This window comes from Rhinoraja longicauda, chromosome 23 (genome assembly GCF_053455715.1).
Source record: "Rhinoraja longicauda isolate Sanriku21f chromosome 23, sRhiLon1.1, whole genome shotgun sequence".
Lineage (NCBI taxonomy): Eukaryota > Metazoa > Chordata > Chondrichthyes > Rajiformes > Arhynchobatidae > Rhinoraja > Rhinoraja longicauda.
The window spans coordinates 26087321-26104138 of NC_135975.1; the positions used below are offsets into that span (position 1 = coordinate 26087321).

The following is a 16818-nucleotide window of genomic DNA, read 5'->3' on the forward strand; positions in this document are numbered from 1 at the left end:
TGACTTCGATCAGTAAGCCAGTTCTGAATCCATACAACCAAGTCACTGTTAATCCTGTGCATCCTAATCTTCTGGACCAGCCGAACATGGGGGACTCTACGAAATGCCTTGCTAATTTCCACATAGACAATATCCAGTGAGAGTGTTCAAAGTGGAATATTTGGTGGTGTCAGCATAAAATGGCAAAAGAGAAGCAGTTATAACAAGATATTGTGGTAATTACCTCATCGTCCGGCAAATCTTTATAGTTGTGCAGAATTGCAATTGTTGTAAAGTTGCTCAAGTTATTAAACCTGTAAAAATACAGTGTTAACTTTTAATGAAGTGTGATAGGAAATTGCAGTTTTCTGTTTTTAACATTGATGTATTTTATTATATCTTGATCTTATTTGCTTTAACTATAAAAGGCGTTGTCCTTGTGTAATTGAGCATACTACCCATCAGAACATAAGATTTTATTTCCCTTCATATATTTATTTTTTTCCCTTTAGCATCAAATGAAACTCTTGGAAGCTAAGAAACGGCAACAAGAAATAATCCTAAAACGAAAAACTGAGGAGGTGTGGTATCTTTTTCATTATTTTTCTTTCTATTTGTGCATGAAGTATTCTTTCAAATTGATGGAAACTATAGCTGAAATGTACATTTTGTTATCACTTTTGCTTTCTGCATTAAAACAACTCAGTTCAACTATAACGTCAAATTTGAGAAATCATTTCTTCAATTGTACCAGCCATTTAGGGAGTTACAAAATTCTTGGAAGTTGAGGTGTTCAGCAAAACGATCACCGAGCCTGCGCTTGGTCTCGCCGCTATACTGGAGTCCACACCTGGAACAGTAGATGAGGTTGTACGGTTGTAAGAGGTGCAAGTGAACCTCTGCCTCACCTGAAATGACTGTCGGGGTCCTTGGACAGAGTCGAGGGGGGAGTATAGTGACAGGTGTTGCATCTCCTGTGGTTGCAGGGGGATAGTAATAGGGCACCTCACACTTCCTTATCCAGACACTTCCTTATCTATGTAGGTAGACACAAAATAATGGAGTAACTCAGCGGGACAGGCAGTATTTCTGGAGAGAAGGAATGGGAACGTCGCCCATTCCTCCTCACCAGAGATGCTGCCTGTCCCGCTGAGTTACTCCAGCATTTTGTGTCTACCTTCGATTTAAACCAGCATCTGCAGTTCTTTCCTACTCCTTATCTATGTCCCCCCCTTTCCCCTGACATCAGACTGAAGAAGGGTCTTGATCCGAAACATCACCCATTCCTTCTCTCCAGAGATGCTGTCTGTCCCGCTTGAGTTACCCAAGCATTTTGTGTCTATCTTCGAGGCAAGAGTGAATATTGGACTGCTGGAAAATGACCCTGGAGAAGCAGTAATGGGAATAAAGAAATGGCAGATGAATTGAATACGTTTTTTGCGCCAGTCTTCACAGCGGAAGACACCAGCAGCGTGCCTGAAATTCTAGAAAGTCAGGGAGCAGAAGTTAATGGAGTTGCGGTTACAAAGAAGAAGGTACTTGTGAAGCTGAAGGTCAGGAGGTGGATAAGTCATCATAAGGACCAGGTGGATTATGCTCTCTGGTTCTGAAATAGGTAGTCTTGGAGATTGTGGAGGCATGTGTGGTGATCTATCAAGAATCGCAAGAGTCAGGAATGGCCCCAGAGGACTGGAAATTTGCAAATGTTACTCTGTTACTCAAGAAGGGAGCAGAGCAAAGGAGGGAAAACTATAGGCGTTAGCTTGACTTAGCAGTCGGTAAGATTTTAAGGTCCATTATTGCGGATGAGGGTTCTGAGTACTTAGAAGCGCATGATAAAATAGGCCGAAATTAGCATGGTTTTGTGAAGGGAGATCTTCCCTGACAAATCTGTTGGAATTCTTTGAGGCAGTTAATAGCAGGATAGACATGGGACAGTCAGTGGATGTTGTTTACCTGGTTTCTAGTTAAGAAATCTGAAACGGAATAATTTGTGAACCTATATATGTAAATATTGAACATGAATAAACCTTATCAATATGCTTGTGAGAATCATTGTCATATTGTGCAGAATTTTCTGAATCATCATTATATCTGTCTACAATTCTGCTCCAAATACTGTTAGAGTATATGCCTCAACCATCTCCTCCAGCAGTTCATTCCATATACTCACCACCCTCAGTGAAAAAGTTGCCCCTCATGTTCATCTTGCCCCCCTCACTTTAAACCTATGTCCTCTGGTTTTTGATTCCCCAATCCTGGATAAAAGACTGTGCATTCACCCTATCTATTGCCCTCATGATTTTATACACTTCTGTAAAATAACCCTTAAGGAATAAAGTCCTAGCCTGCCCAAACTCTCCCTACAATTCAGCCCTTCAATTCCTGACAATATCCTCAAATCTTCTCTGCATTCTTTCCAGCTTAATGACATCCTACAGCAGGATGACCAAAACTGAACACAATACTCCAAATGCAGCCTCATCAACATGAGAAGAGGTCAATTTCCAGCCGATTAGTGTTATCTAGTAAAAATGAAGATCAACATTTTGGCTATTTTTTTAGAGAATAGTTTGAATTGTAAGTGTTTAAAGTTTACTTTGCATTCTTGTATAACTTTGCTCAAAGCATGCAATGTTGTTACTTATTAGGTTACAGCCCTTCGAAAACTTTCTAAATCTATGTCAGATAAAGTAGCTGGGCGAGTGAATCGTAAACTGAGTTTGCCAGATCCTATTTCCGAGTCGTCATCTCATGCAGGTTTATCTGAACATGACCGAAGCCTGAACTTTGGCGGTATGCACAAAGGAAGAGCTCTTGCGTCCCGAACCTCGGCTTCTCCAGCAAATGGGAGCTTCAGGTAATTTTGGTAATATCTTTATCCTTCAGAATTTCCAAATGAACAAATTTTATTTTATTTAATGTTTCTATTTGTTGGTCTCAAACTGATTTAATGCCATACTCTGATCTGAAATGATGAGAGATATTCTGAGTTAAGTAAGTTGGGTCATTGATGGTTAAAGTAACTTGAAGAATAAACCACTGATCCCAATAATACACCGTGAATGACTTAAAGGATCTCAAAGGGACACTTTGTGCAGTAAATTAGTTAATACAATATAGTCATCGCCTACTAAATTGGCTTGAATAACTACCAGAGAGAGGGATCTGTCAGTAATTGAAGATAAAATCATGGATTTAAATTTCTTTTGAGGATCTTCTTCAATCTACTGTGTTTATTAGAGTTTTGTAAGAATGTTCCAGTTAATCCCCAGTTTTCTCCATGGCCCTGTAATTTTTATTTCCTTGCAGGTATTTCTCTGTTTTCTTCCTTGTATTAGAAATTCGTAAATAATCACTTGCAGAATAGCTTTTCCGTGTGTCTGTTTTGATTCTTAAATCAATGAAATTTATAACATTGGATTCTCAATCCTTTCATTTGAAAACTGGGTTTACATAACATCCCAACTTAATATTCAATACCCTGACTGATGACAGCCAATGTACCAAAAGCCTTCCTGACCACTCTTTAAGCAATCTTTAAGATCGCTTTAAAATTATATTGCCTTTCCTTGCTTGTCCTCATGGAGTCTGACTATCTTTGGTTGTTACCTCATTTACGAATTGGAACATTGTGTTACAGTAGTGCAAGACATTGGTGGGGCCACACTTGGGGTATTTTTACCTTTGGTCATTCTTCTGCAGGAAAGATGCCATTAAGCTGGAAAGAGTGGACAGAAGATTTGAGGATGTTGCCAGGTCTTGAGGGCCTGACCAAGGGAGAGGTTGGGCAGGCAAGGACTTTTATTCCTTTGAGTGCAGGAGGCAGAGGGGTCATCTTGTGGCATTGTATCAAATCATGAAGTGAATATTGAGCCTTCAGGTTAGAGGAATCTCGAACAAGAGGGCATAGGTTTGAGGTTAAAGGGGGAAGATTTAGTAGAAACCTGAGGGGCAACTTTTCCCCCAGAGTGTGGTGGGCATGTGGAATGAGCTGTCAGAGGAAGTAATTAAGGTAGGTACAATAACAACATTTAAAAGACATTTGGACAGGTACATGGAAAGGAAAGGTTTGGAGGGATCCAGGTCAAACATGGCAAATGGAACTAGCTTCGTAGGAACATTTTGGTTGGCATGGATATGTTGGGCTGAATAGCCTGTTTCCATTCTGTATGACTCTGACTATGACACTCTAGAGCAGAGTGCTAGCTGCAAATCTACCAATGTTCCTGACTGCACCCGTTTCTCCACTCTTCACCTCTCTCTCCATAAACCTATTCCCCACCCCAAACTCTGAAAATCCTCAGACACATTGTTTACATTACCCTTGTCAAACTTCACTCATCAAAAACCTTAAGTTAGCTAAGCATAGTGGCCCTTCCATACATCATTGGTTTTCCTTTATTCAAATTTCTCCAATGGATAATTAACTTTATTCTGCGAGTTCATAAACTAGATTTCATGCGTCTTTGATGAATGAATAATTGATTCTAATCAATTACAGAAAGAAGTTCCAGAGGAAAATTACAAGTACATATGTATCAAGAACATCCAGAATGAAATGGCAGTCACTTGAACGTAGAGTTACTGAAATAATTATGCAGCGAATGACTATTGCAAACATGGAAGCCGATATGAATAGACTTCTCAAAGTAAGAGCAATATTCATTTGCCCATTGTTTTTATCCCAGCTTCATTTTCCATTTAAACTTGAATATTAGAAATTGTGTCTTAGAAAAACTGGATGGGTTAATTGTTTTGTCCTTCTAATCAGTGGCATGATGAATCCTTAATGTGAAAATTCCTATTTCCTTTCAGTTCCATTTAAATCTTTTATCTTTTCCTTTATGTAGATGGTAGGTAATGTGCACAAAAACAAATACTGTAAATTGATCATTGTTGCTTTCACGCTGGTTTCTTAGATGGATCACTGTAAATGCTTGCATGTTGCAAATGTTCATCAAGATGTCAGAGGAATGAAGTTCACTTTGCATTTTAATTATGAAAAGTTGAAAATCTGAAAATGCTATTAAAATAATTATATTAACAATTTCAAGATCAAGAAGGAGGTGGTGTTGAGACTTTTGAGAAGCATTATGGTGGATAAATCCTGGGGCCAATGGGATTTATCACAGTTTATTGAAGAGAGGAGATTGTAGGGGCCTTGATAAAACTCTTTGCACATTCTCTAGCTGTAGGCAAGGTCCTGGAGGACTGGAGGAAAGTTAATGTTTAGTTTAATTTCGAACCAGACCCTTTGGCCCACCAACTCCTCACCGACCAATGATCACCCATACACTAGTTGTATCCTTTACACTAGGGACAATTTTACTGAAGCTAATTAACTTACAAACCTGCATGTCTTTGGAATGTATGAGGAAACCTGTGTGGGTTTTCTGCGAGATCTTCGCTTTCCTCACACTCCAAAGAGGCACAGGTTTGTAGATTAATTGGTTTGGTATAAATGTAGGTGGGAGTAGTGTAGCTGGGACATGTTGGCCGATGTAGGCGAGTTGGGCCGAAGGGCCTGTTTCCAAACTCTATGACACTCTAAGCCGGAACAACTGAAGCAAACCCATGGGGTCACATGGAGAATGTATAAACTCCATACAGGCAGCACCCGTAGTCAGGATCTAACCCAGGTTTCTGGAGCTGTAAGGCAGCAAGCCTACCGCTGCCCCACTGTCCTGCCTCAATATTGTTTCTCTATTTAAGAAGGGAAGTGGACATAAATCAGGAAATTATTGACCAGAGGACCTTGTGACAGTGAGAGGGGAAAAAGGACACAAAGTGCCGGAGTTACTCAGCTAGTCAAGCAACATCTCTGGAGAACATGGATAGGTGATGTTTCAGGTCAGGACCCTTCTTCAGATTGATTGTAGGGGGTGGAAAAGAAAGTCAGGAAAGAGAAAAGGCAGGACAAAATGTGGCAGTAAATAGTTGAACAGTGGTCTGGTTGCTTTTGGAGAGGACTCTTCAGAATAAGATTTGCTCGCAATTTGAAGGAAGAATGAATGAATAAGTTTATTGGCCAAGTATGCATATACAAGGAATGTGCTCCGCTCACAAATTACAACACAAACACACAGTTAACAATTAAGAATAAAGCATAACCACATCAAAACAATAAGGACACAACATTACGGTCTAAACATGGGGTGAAAATAAACCGGAGCAAAAAAGAGACTACAGACTTTGGTTATTGAGTAGAACTATCACTCGTGGGAAAAAAAGCTGTTTTTATGTCTGACTGGCTGCTTTGACAGTCCGGAGTCGCCTTCCAGAGGGAAGTGCTTCGAAGAGTTTGTGGCCAGGGTGAGGGGTCAGAGATGATCTTGCCCGCTCACTTCCTGGCCCTTGCAATGTACAGTTCGTCAATGGTTGCAGCCAACAACCTTCTCAGCTGTGCGAACGATCCGTTGCAGCCTCCGGATGTCGTGCTTGGTGGCTGAGCCAAACCAGACCATGATGGAGAAGGTGAGGACGGACTCAATGATAGCAGTATAGAATTGGACCATCATTGCCGGTGGCAGATTGTGTTTCTTCAGTTGCCGCAGGAAGTTCATCCTCTGTTGGACCTTTTTGACTGTGGAGTCGATGGTGGCCCCCCATTTAAGGTTCCTGGAGATGATGGTTCCAAGGAACTTAAATGACTCCACAGATGTGACTATGATGTTGTTGATGGTGAGTGGGGGGAGGGGATGGGGATCTCTTCGAAGATGAATGGTATAATCAGGAAGAGTCAGCTTGGCTTAGTCCACGGCAGGTCATGTCTTACAGACTTTTGAGGAGTTGCTGATGAGCGCAGGACAGTGGATGGTGTGTACATGGATTTCTGTAAAGCATTTAATAAAGCATCTCCTGGTACATCTATTAGATCCGGCACAGGGCACAGCAGTAGAGTTCCTGCCTCACAGTGCCAGAAACATGGGTTTGATCCTGGCTACAATTGCTGTCTATGCGGAGTTTGTATGTTCTCCCTGTGACCTGGGTTTTCTTCGGGTGCTCTGGTTTCCAACCACATTCCAAGGATGTGCAGGTTTGTAGGTTAATTGGCTTCTGTAAATTGCCATTAGTGTTCAGGAGGTGAAAGTGAGATAACATGGAACTAGGGTGAACGTGATCAACGATTAGCATGGGCTCAGTGGACCTTTTTGCATGTTGTATATCTCTAAAAACCAAAGTAAAATAAGATTAAAATGCATGGAGTGGAATTTGATGGGAAGAGGCATGGTAAATGCTTTTGCGTGTTTCACCCAGAGTTTAGGAATCAATAACCAGTGGACAAAGGTTTAAAGTGAGAGGGTAAAGATTTAATAGTCACCTGAGGGGCAACTTTTTCATAGAGAATGGTGCGTGTATATGAATGAGCTGCCAGAGGGGGTAGTTGAGGTAGGTACTATAAAACAATTTCAAATACATTTGGACAGAAACATGGATAGGAAAGGTTTAGATGGATATTGCTCAAACACCATTAGGAGGGACAAGTGTAGACGGGGCATATTGGATGGCATGGCCAAGTTGGGCTAAAGGGCCTGTTTCTGTGTCGATGACTACGATTCAATCTGTGCTGCACTGTTCTGTTCTATTTGAGCAGTTCTGTTAAAATTTGCTGAACATCTTGAGGAAAACGTAGAAGTTACAAAATCGGTGTGAGCAGTCATCTGAAGTTTTATTTTTGATTTTCTTTTGAGAGGAAAATTGAATTTATGATAATATTCTCATGCTAATATGTTTATTTAAAATTTTTGTTGTCCTGCTTTACTTCAGCACATTCTCATGATAGGTTATTTTTTATTCTTTTACCAGATCTAGTTCACTGAATATCTCGATAATTGGTGTAATAGTAATTGCTGATTTTCTTATCACATAAATATTTGACTTTGTTACAATTGAATAAAGGTGTGCACTTCTCTTGTTATACTAAGTATCCTTCCAATTATTTTTTGTGCCTTTGCTTACAAATTAAGGCAGCAAACATTAAGTAAGAGCACTGTTATTTTGCTCTACGTGAGAAAGTTGTTGATTGACAACCTTGTGTTTATATTACAGCAACGTGAAGATTTGACGAAAAGGCGTGAGAAGCTGAATAGACGGAGAGATAAATTTGTACAGGACTGTGTCGATGACAAAACAATCCATACCATTAATGAAGAAACAGAATCTCTTTGTGCAAATATTGACTATGTTAACGATAGCATTTCAGAATGCCAAGCCAATATAATGCAGATGGAAGAAGCAAAGGCAAGGGAATTTTGCTACCATTTCTTCTTCCAGCTTGTAATAGAAACACAAGTTACTGTAAAAATAATTACCCAATGGCTTCCCCAATTGAAGTAGTTCATTGTTATATGACAATTTAAAATAGGAGGATAAAAAGGGAAGATTATTTTGTTGCATCACTTCAGCACCTTTGTGGCTAATTCCTGATGCAGCAATGTGCGTGCACAAAACTGACAATTGCCAGTATTAAGATTAAAAATCATGTGCTACAGTATGAGCCATAGCGGATGTGACATCTGTAGAAGGGTTGAGTTTTGAAAACATAAAAACATGGACAATTGGTGCAGGAGTAGGCCATTCGGCCCTTCGAGCCAGCATCGCCATTCAATGTGATCATGGCTGATCATCCACAAACACTACCCCATTCCTGCTTCTCTCCATATCCCTTGATTCCGCAAGCCCGACGAGCTCTATCTAACTCTCTTTTAAATGCATTCAGTGAATCTGCCTCCACTGCCTTCTGAGGCAGAGAATTCCACAAATTCACAACTCTCAAAAAGTTTCTCCTCATCTCAGTTCTAAATGGCCGACCCCTTATTCTTAAACTGTGGCCCCTGGTTCTGGACTCCCCCAACATCGGGAACATGTTTCCTGCATCTGCCATGTCCAATCCCTTAATTTTATATATCTCTGTAAGATACCCTCTCATCCTTCTAAAAACCTTAGCAATAAGTTCCTCAATCCTGTAAAACAAAAAGTATTGTTCCATAAGAGTTTCTAAAAAAGAGTGATTTTCTGTCCACCCAATACTGATGGAATAGGTTTAAGAGAGGTGTTGCAGATTGAATTCAAGATTGAGAATCCTAGATGTGTTGCAGTGAATATATTCAGTCTACTTTCTCAAGGTTTTGGCCTGTGCAGAATGGAAGTGTTCAGCATTTGTCTCTTTTCTTCTCCAATTTCTCTCCACCAACCTTCACACTCTCCCACATGTTCCTTTGTCCAAAGGGTGCAATTTGAGCACACAACTATGTATGCCACCTCGTGAGTTGAGGTAGATAACTGGTGGGTTGGGGCAACATTCCCCTTGAATCTTTTTTATATGCCGTGGTCATGTATCCAAATATGAGAAGCTTGCCAAGAGAACATACGGTGCCCTCCATAATGTTTGGGACAAAGACCCATCATTTATTTATTTGCCTCTGTACTCCACAAATTGAGATTTGGAATAGAAAAAATCACACGTGGTTAAAGTGCACATTGTCAGATTTTATTAAAGGATATTTTTATACATTTTCCCCCCCCATTTCAGGGCACCATAATGTTTGGGACACATGGCTTCACAGATGTTTGTAATTGCTCAGGTGTGTTTAAATGCCTCCTTCATGCATGTATAAGAGATCTCTCAGCACCTAGTCTTTCCTCCAGTCTTTCCATCACCTTTGGAAACGTTTATTGCTGTTTATCAACATGAGGACCAAAGTCGTGCCAATGAAAGTCAAAGAAGTCATTATGAGACAGAGAAACAAGAATAAAACTGTTAGAGACATCAGCCAAACCTTAGGCTTACCAAAATCAACTGGAATATCATAAAGAAGAAAGAGCATTGGTGAGCTTGCTAATCGTAAAGGGACTGGCAGGCCAAGGAGGACCTCCACAGCTAATGACGGATGAATTCTCTATGATAAAGAAAAATCCCCAAACACCTGTCTGACAGATCCGAAGCACTCTTCAGGAGTCAGGTGTGGATTTGTCAATGACCACTATCCGCAGAAGACTTCATGAACAGAAACACAAAGACTACACTACAAGATGCAAACCACTGGTTATCCACAAAAATAGGATGACCAGGTTACTGTTTGCCAAGAAGTACTTAAAAGAACAACGACAGTTCTGAAAAAAGGTTTTGTGGACAGATGAGATGAAGATTAACATATATCAGAGTGATGGCAAGAGCAAAGTATGGAGGAGAGAAGGAACTGCCCAAGATCCAAAGCATACCACCTCATCTGTGAAACAGGGTGGTGGAAGTGTTATGGCCTGGGCATGTATGGCGGTTGAAGGTACTGGCTCACTTCATTGATTATACAACTGCTGATGGTAGTAACATAATGAATTCTGAAATGTATAGACGCATCCCATCTGCTCAAGTTCAAACAAATGCCTCAAAACTAATTTGCCGGCAGTTCATTCTACAGCAAGACAATGATCCCATGATCTCAAACATACTGCTCAAGCAACAAAGGAGTTTTTCAAAGCTAAAAAATAGTCAATTCATGAGTGGCCAAGTCGATCACCTGATCTGAACCCAATTGAGCATGCCTTTCATATTCAGAAGAGAAAACCGAAGGGGACTAGCCCCCAAAACAAGCATAAGCTAAAGATGGCTGCAATACAGGCCTGGCAGAGTATCACCAAAGACACCCAGCAACTGGTGATGCCCATGAATCACAGACATCAAGCAGTCATTGCATGCAAAGGATATGCAACAAAATACTAAACATGACTACTTTCATTTACATGACATTGCTGTGTCCCAAACATTATGGTGCCCTGAAATGGGGGGGGGGGGGGGGGGGACACTATGTATAAACACTGCTGTAATTTCTACATGGTGAAACCAAAATGTATAAAAATGGCTTTTATTAAAATCTGACAATGCACTTCAACCACATGTGATTTTTTTTCTATTACAAATCTCAAATTGTGGAGTACCGAGGCAAATAAATAAATGATGGGTCTTTGTCCAAAACATTATGGAGGCCACTGTATGTTCAGCTTCTACTATTAATTGTCACCATTCCAAAACTGGTTTCTTATCTTTGTTTTTCGTTTGATTACCTTATTCTCTACTTCTTCACATGTGCTCATCCTGCCTTTTTGATCTACTTCACATCCCCTTGACTCGATTCTCACAAATATATTTTGGGTTGAAGTTGCTTTGTCAGAACCCATGTAGTTTTCTTCATTCTCCTGAACATGGCAAACACTGATTATTTTTGTTTTTGTTCATTTTAATTGCAGGAGGAAGGAGGAACAGTAGATGTTTCAGCAGTGATCACTTCCTGCTCTTTGACAGAAGCTCGCTACATGTTGGAACACTTTCTCACAATGGTTATTAATAAGGTAAACATGGTCTAAACCTGGACCAATTAAATACTTTAGTCAATCAATCTCAATATAAAAACATTAACACGTCAAACGGAACAATTCACCAATGGATATTACATATTTCGAGGCATATCCATTGTTCAGTAGTGAAATTTTTGAAGTTGGAGGTGTAATGTTTGGTACAACCAATTATATATTTTTCTCTTCCCTCTTTCATTTCCATAAACCCATATCATTTCTCCTGCCACCCTCTGACACTGGGTAATTCACAGCAACTAATTTGACCTGCCCGCATGTCTTTTGGGATGTGGGAGGCAATGGGAACATGCAGGGAAAACACATGTGGTCACAAGGAGAATGTGCAGACTCCATACAGGTATCACTTGAGTTCAGAATCAAACAGCTGGAGCAATGCCAACCTCTATGCCGTTGTGCTGCTCTTGTCTGGGAAATACTCGGTTGTGACTGCAACAAGTAAATCAAAATCATTGCTGTTTGCCATTAAAGCACCAAACCTGATACTGAGCCCCAGAGAACTACACTGCATTTAGCCATCTAATCATAATCTCCTGTAGAAATAATACCCTTAGCTTTATTTCATTAAGTCAAGTTTGCTGCTTTTCCTTGTTTTTTAATTTTTCTGGTTAATCTCCCATGTTGGATATTGTGAAATTTACCAGTAAAATCGAGGTCGATTGTATCAAATGTGCCATTCTCATCAACCCAGTCTCCTGATAAAGTATTCTATTTTAGATGACATCCCTTCATAAATTGTTAACAGTCCTGGATCTTATCAATTTATAAAATGATTGGTGCTGTCCCTATCCTTGTAGTAATTTAGTTACACCAATATCTGAGAATGTAAATTATTTGTATTCTGTATTACTGGCTTCTGTTTATATGGCTCCTTGTTTATGTAGGTTGGAAGTGGGATAATTTAAATAGTTGCTCAAGATGTTGGTGGAGAAATGGCAATTGGAGTTTAATCCAAGCAAGTGTGAAATACTGTACTTTGGGAGGTGGAATGTAAGGGTAAAGTATACCCTTGCATTCAAAGACCCTTAACAGTATTGATGTGCGGAGGGATCTTGAGGTCCAAATCAACAGCTCCCTGAAAGTGGCAACCTAGGTCGAACAAGAGTATCAGAGAAGGCATATGGTATGCTACCTTCATGGATCGTGGCATTAAGCATAAGAGTCAGGAAATCATGGTGGCGGCGCCTAACGGCAGCGGCTGACTAGCAGTCTGTCCGTCTTTTTTTTGTTGAGTGTCGGTGTTGGGATGATTTTTATATATTTTTTTTGGTTGTGTATGTGTGGGAGGGGGTGGTGGTGTGTGGGGGGTGTGGGTGGGTGGGTGGGTGTGGGGAACTTTTCTCTTCCTCACGGCGCGGGGTGCGGCTCGGCTGCGGGGCCTAACATCCCCCGGTGCAGCTCGGCCGCCGGACTTTACATCCCGGTGCGGCTGGCCGCTGGACTTACTTCGCCCGGTGCAGCTCGGCTGCGGGGCTTAACACCGCCCGGTGCAACTCGGCTGCGGGGCTTAACACCGTCCGGTGCAACTCGGCTGCGGGACTTAACACCGTCCGGTGCAACTCGGCTGCGGGGCTTAACACCGCCCGGTGCAACTCGGCTGCGTGGCTTAACACCGCCCGGTGCAACTCGGCTGCGGGGCTTAACACCGTCCGGTGCAACTCGGCTGCGGGGCTTAACACCGTCCGGTGCAACTCGGCTGCGGGGCTTAACACCGTCCGGTGCAACTCGGCTGCGGGATTTAACACCGTCCGGTGCGGCTCGGCTGCGGGACTTTTCACCGCTGGTGCGGCTCGGCTGCGGGACTTAGCTGCGCAAGGCTTGGTCGCGGGCCTTTCATCGCCCGGTTCGGCCGCGAGACGTTTCAGCGCCCGGTGCGGGGACTGTGCGGGTCGGTCGGGGACGAGCTATCTGTCCGTGGGCGTGGGGAAGAGAGGGGAAGTTTTGTTGCCTCCATCACAGTGAGGGGGTGTTTGGAGTCACTGTGATGGACGTTTGTGTTGGGGTTATGTGTCTTGTGTTCTTTTTTTTTTTCTATGACTGCTATGTAGTTTCGTTCGGTACTTCGGTACCGAACGACAAATAAAGCTCTGTTATTTATAGAGCATTGAGTAAGCCGCATTTGGAGTATGGTGGACAGTTCTGGTTGCCCAATTGCTTGGAATGATGTGGAGGCGCTGGAGAATTTGCAGAAGAGTGCTGTCTGGATTAGAGGATATTAGTTATAATGTGAGATTAGATAAACTTGGATTGTTTTCTCTGGAGTGTCAGAGGCTGAAGGGGAGAGCAGATCAATGTTTTTTTTAATTATGAGAGGCAGAGATATGATAGATAGAACCTTTTTCTCAGGGTGGAAATGTCAAATACTGGAGGGCACAGCTTAACGGTGAAAATAGCAAAGTTTAAAGAAGATGTGCTGGGCAAGTTTTTTTACACAGAAGGTGGTGGGTGCCTGGAAGGCATTGCCAGGGATGGTGTAGGTCGATTAATGCCATTTAAGAAGCTTTTGGATAGGCACATGGATATGCATGGAACGGAGGGATATGGACAATTTGGCATCAGGTTCAGCTCGGATGTTGTGGACAGAGCTGTGCTGTTCTGTTCTATATTGTTAAATTGACACTAGATCTAATTCTTATAATCAAAGTGGTATGTTTTTAAGGTAGTTATCAGTAAATTTTAATATTGGCATTAATGGTTCCGTACATTTTTTCATCAAGGGGAGAGTAAGATTTTGAATACATTTACCATCTTCATAGAGATGGAGGAAAAGTATAACCTATTATTTGAATAGTTTTAATGCTTTAACTGCATGAAGGAACAGGCCTCAAAATAAAATATATTTTGTCTGGTTTAAGGGTCTCCAAGCTGCACAGAAGGAATCTCAAATTAAAGTTCTTGAAGGCAGAGTAAAGCATATAGAAATTAACAGTTCGACTCAAAATCAACTGCTATTCCACATGTTGAAAGAGAAAGCTGAATTTAATCCAGAACTTGAAGCTTTGCTTGGAAATGCTTTGCAAGGTAAATAGTTTGTGCTTATTGTTGCATATTGCACGTATATTTTGTTTTCACTGCATGATGAAATTAAGATTAAATTGCACATTTGCCGGTATTTTGAATTAATATGTTTGGGATTACATTTTGAATTCTTGTGTGTGTGTGTGTGGGGTTAAATTTATTCAATCAGTTGGCCTTGGCAGAAAAATAGTTGGAGACATTTGTAAATCAATCTAGTTGATCTAGTTACAATTTTCACGTGCATCCCTCGGGACTAATGTAACACTGACTATAAGACTTAAGTTCAAAATACTTATCTTTTAGATCATGTTGGAAAAGCACCTTCTCAAGTTTCTTTTCTAAAATCAAGCATTTTATTATGCTGTTGCCTTAAAACCAGGAGGTTTGAGCGTATTTGAGTCAGATTGAGGCCACTAGAAAAGAAGCACAGAAAATAGGTTTAGGATTAGGCCATTCGGTCCTTCGAGCCAGCAGCGCCAGTCAATATGATCATGGTTGATCATCCAAAATCAGTACTCTGTTCCTGCTTTCTACCCATATCCCTTGATTCCATTAGCCCTAAGAGCTATATCTAATTCTCTCTTGAATATATCCAGTGAATTGGCCTCCACTGCCTTCTGTGGCAGAGAATTCCACAGATTCTCTCTGGGTGAAAAGAAGGAATGGCTTGGATTTCTAGCCAATTGTAAACAAGCTCTGCCTGCTCCTGACCTCCAGGAAATTTCCCCCAAAAGGAGCAGCAGTCTCTGACATACGCGTTTCCCATTTGCTGGTGCGATGTATTCCTCCCGTCTTCAATATTGAATTTATATTTGCAGTTTGCCAATCTGGGATTTTGGACTATTTGTCCAGATTTATTGCAAATCGGTCATTTTGGACTTTCATCGCTTACCTTAATAAGCAGATTCTTTATAGATGTCAAGGGATATAGATTCACGCATTTATTACAGGAATTGCATGGGGAGGAAACTACTGGGATTTGTTTCAATCGAGAAGGAGGGTAGTTTGCGATCAAGAAGGAGGTGGCGCTAAGGCTCTTGAAGAGCATCAAGCTGGATTTCCCCAGGACCCGAGGGGATCTATCCCAGGTTATTGAGGGAGGCAAGAGGGGTGATTACGGGGGCCGTGGCAAGGATCTTAGTTTCTTCTCTAGCCACAGGCGAGGTCCTGGAAAACTAGAGAGTGGCCATTGTTGTTCCTTTGTTTACGAAGTAAAGAGAATCTCTGGGTTGTAAAATGATTTGTGGAGACAACATGAAGATTTAGTTTAATGTAATCTTGATTCTTATTTTTTGATTTTACAAACTCTTTCTTTAAAATGGACTTTTGCAATGGCCATGGCATTGGGTTCTCCAGTTTGCTGATTGCAAGAGATCAAGATTGCTGGATGTATTTCTTGGTTATGATTGGGGAAAATGGACCAACATCTTTGTTGTTACTCTTTGTATGGTAATATTATAATCTGTAACATTGCTGGAGGTAGTGGACAAAGCCTGGGGCTAGAAAGTAAATCTAGAGAAGCATTTTAATTTGTTTTAATTTGAACTAATTCAACCTGTTCATCTGTTTTTGTTTTCTGGCTGTTGATTGGTAAACTCTAACAATACACTGTTGATCCATGCAAATTTTGACGGTTATATCATTGAGCATAAGTTTGTAATTTGTAGCAATGGCGCAATGAATCATTTGAGTAATCTGGAAATAAAACTGCAATATCGATGCTTAAACCTATCTCGACTATACGCATCTGGTTAGGGTAAATTTAAATGCAGTCTTAAGTCACAGTAAAATTGTTTTGGTCTTTATTTATCAAGAATCGATGAATGAAGTGTCAAATTGTGAATTGTTTACTTGTTCCAGTATGAGCTATTACATAATTATCTTAATGTATCCATGAAAAATGCTGGAAGTATTCAACACACCAAGCCAACGTTCCATCGACAATGTTTTCACAACTGGATAAGCCATAAGCCCAGACTTACAAACTGATATAACTAGATTTGAATATTTATATGCTTCTACTACTAGTAAATGTTAAACTGTAAAACCAAAATTTTAATTGCATTTTTAAATTAAAATTTGAAATACTTAACAATTGAAAAATCTTATAGTTTTGAATTCAAAAATAGTACAAATTATTTGTAACGTCCTATTGCACCCCTCCCAACCTATTCCTCTCCATTATAACCAATATAGTTGTTGAACCTGCACTAGGCAAATTTCCCAGTTTAACAGCCAGAACTCCACGAGGAGTCCAATAACTTTAGAGTGCAATTAGAAGGACAGCAATAGAGACCCCGTGGAGTTCCACATATACAAAGAAGTGCTAAGCTTTCTGACAACCAGTGGGCCAAAGTCACCTTCACCACCCTGTCTACCTGCGATGCCATTTTAATAGAACTATGTACTTGTACCTCAAGATACTTCTGCTCTGCACCACTTTCTTGGGCC

At 40.8% G+C, this 16818-nt stretch overlaps 1 protein-coding gene across 3 annotated transcripts in view; it reads left to right on the forward strand.

Annotated features, from left to right (window-relative positions):
* The window catches only part of kif21a (kinesin family member 21A), a 106855-nt gene that overhangs the window by 58199 nt on the left and 31838 nt on the right, over positions 1 to 16818 (forward strand). For all 3 annotated transcript variants that reach the window (XM_078419880.1, XM_078419879.1, XM_078419878.1), the window contains exons 17-22: positions 492 to 560; positions 2631 to 2839; positions 4484 to 4631; positions 8032 to 8223; positions 11227 to 11328; positions 14205 to 14370. In XM_078419880.1, the coding sequence (XP_078276006.1) occupies positions 492 to 560; positions 2631 to 2839; positions 4484 to 4631; positions 8032 to 8223; positions 11227 to 11328; positions 14205 to 14370 (886 nt within the window). The remainder of the gene's footprint in view (positions 1 to 491; positions 561 to 2630; positions 2840 to 4483; positions 4632 to 8031; positions 8224 to 11226; positions 11329 to 14204; positions 14371 to 16818) is intronic.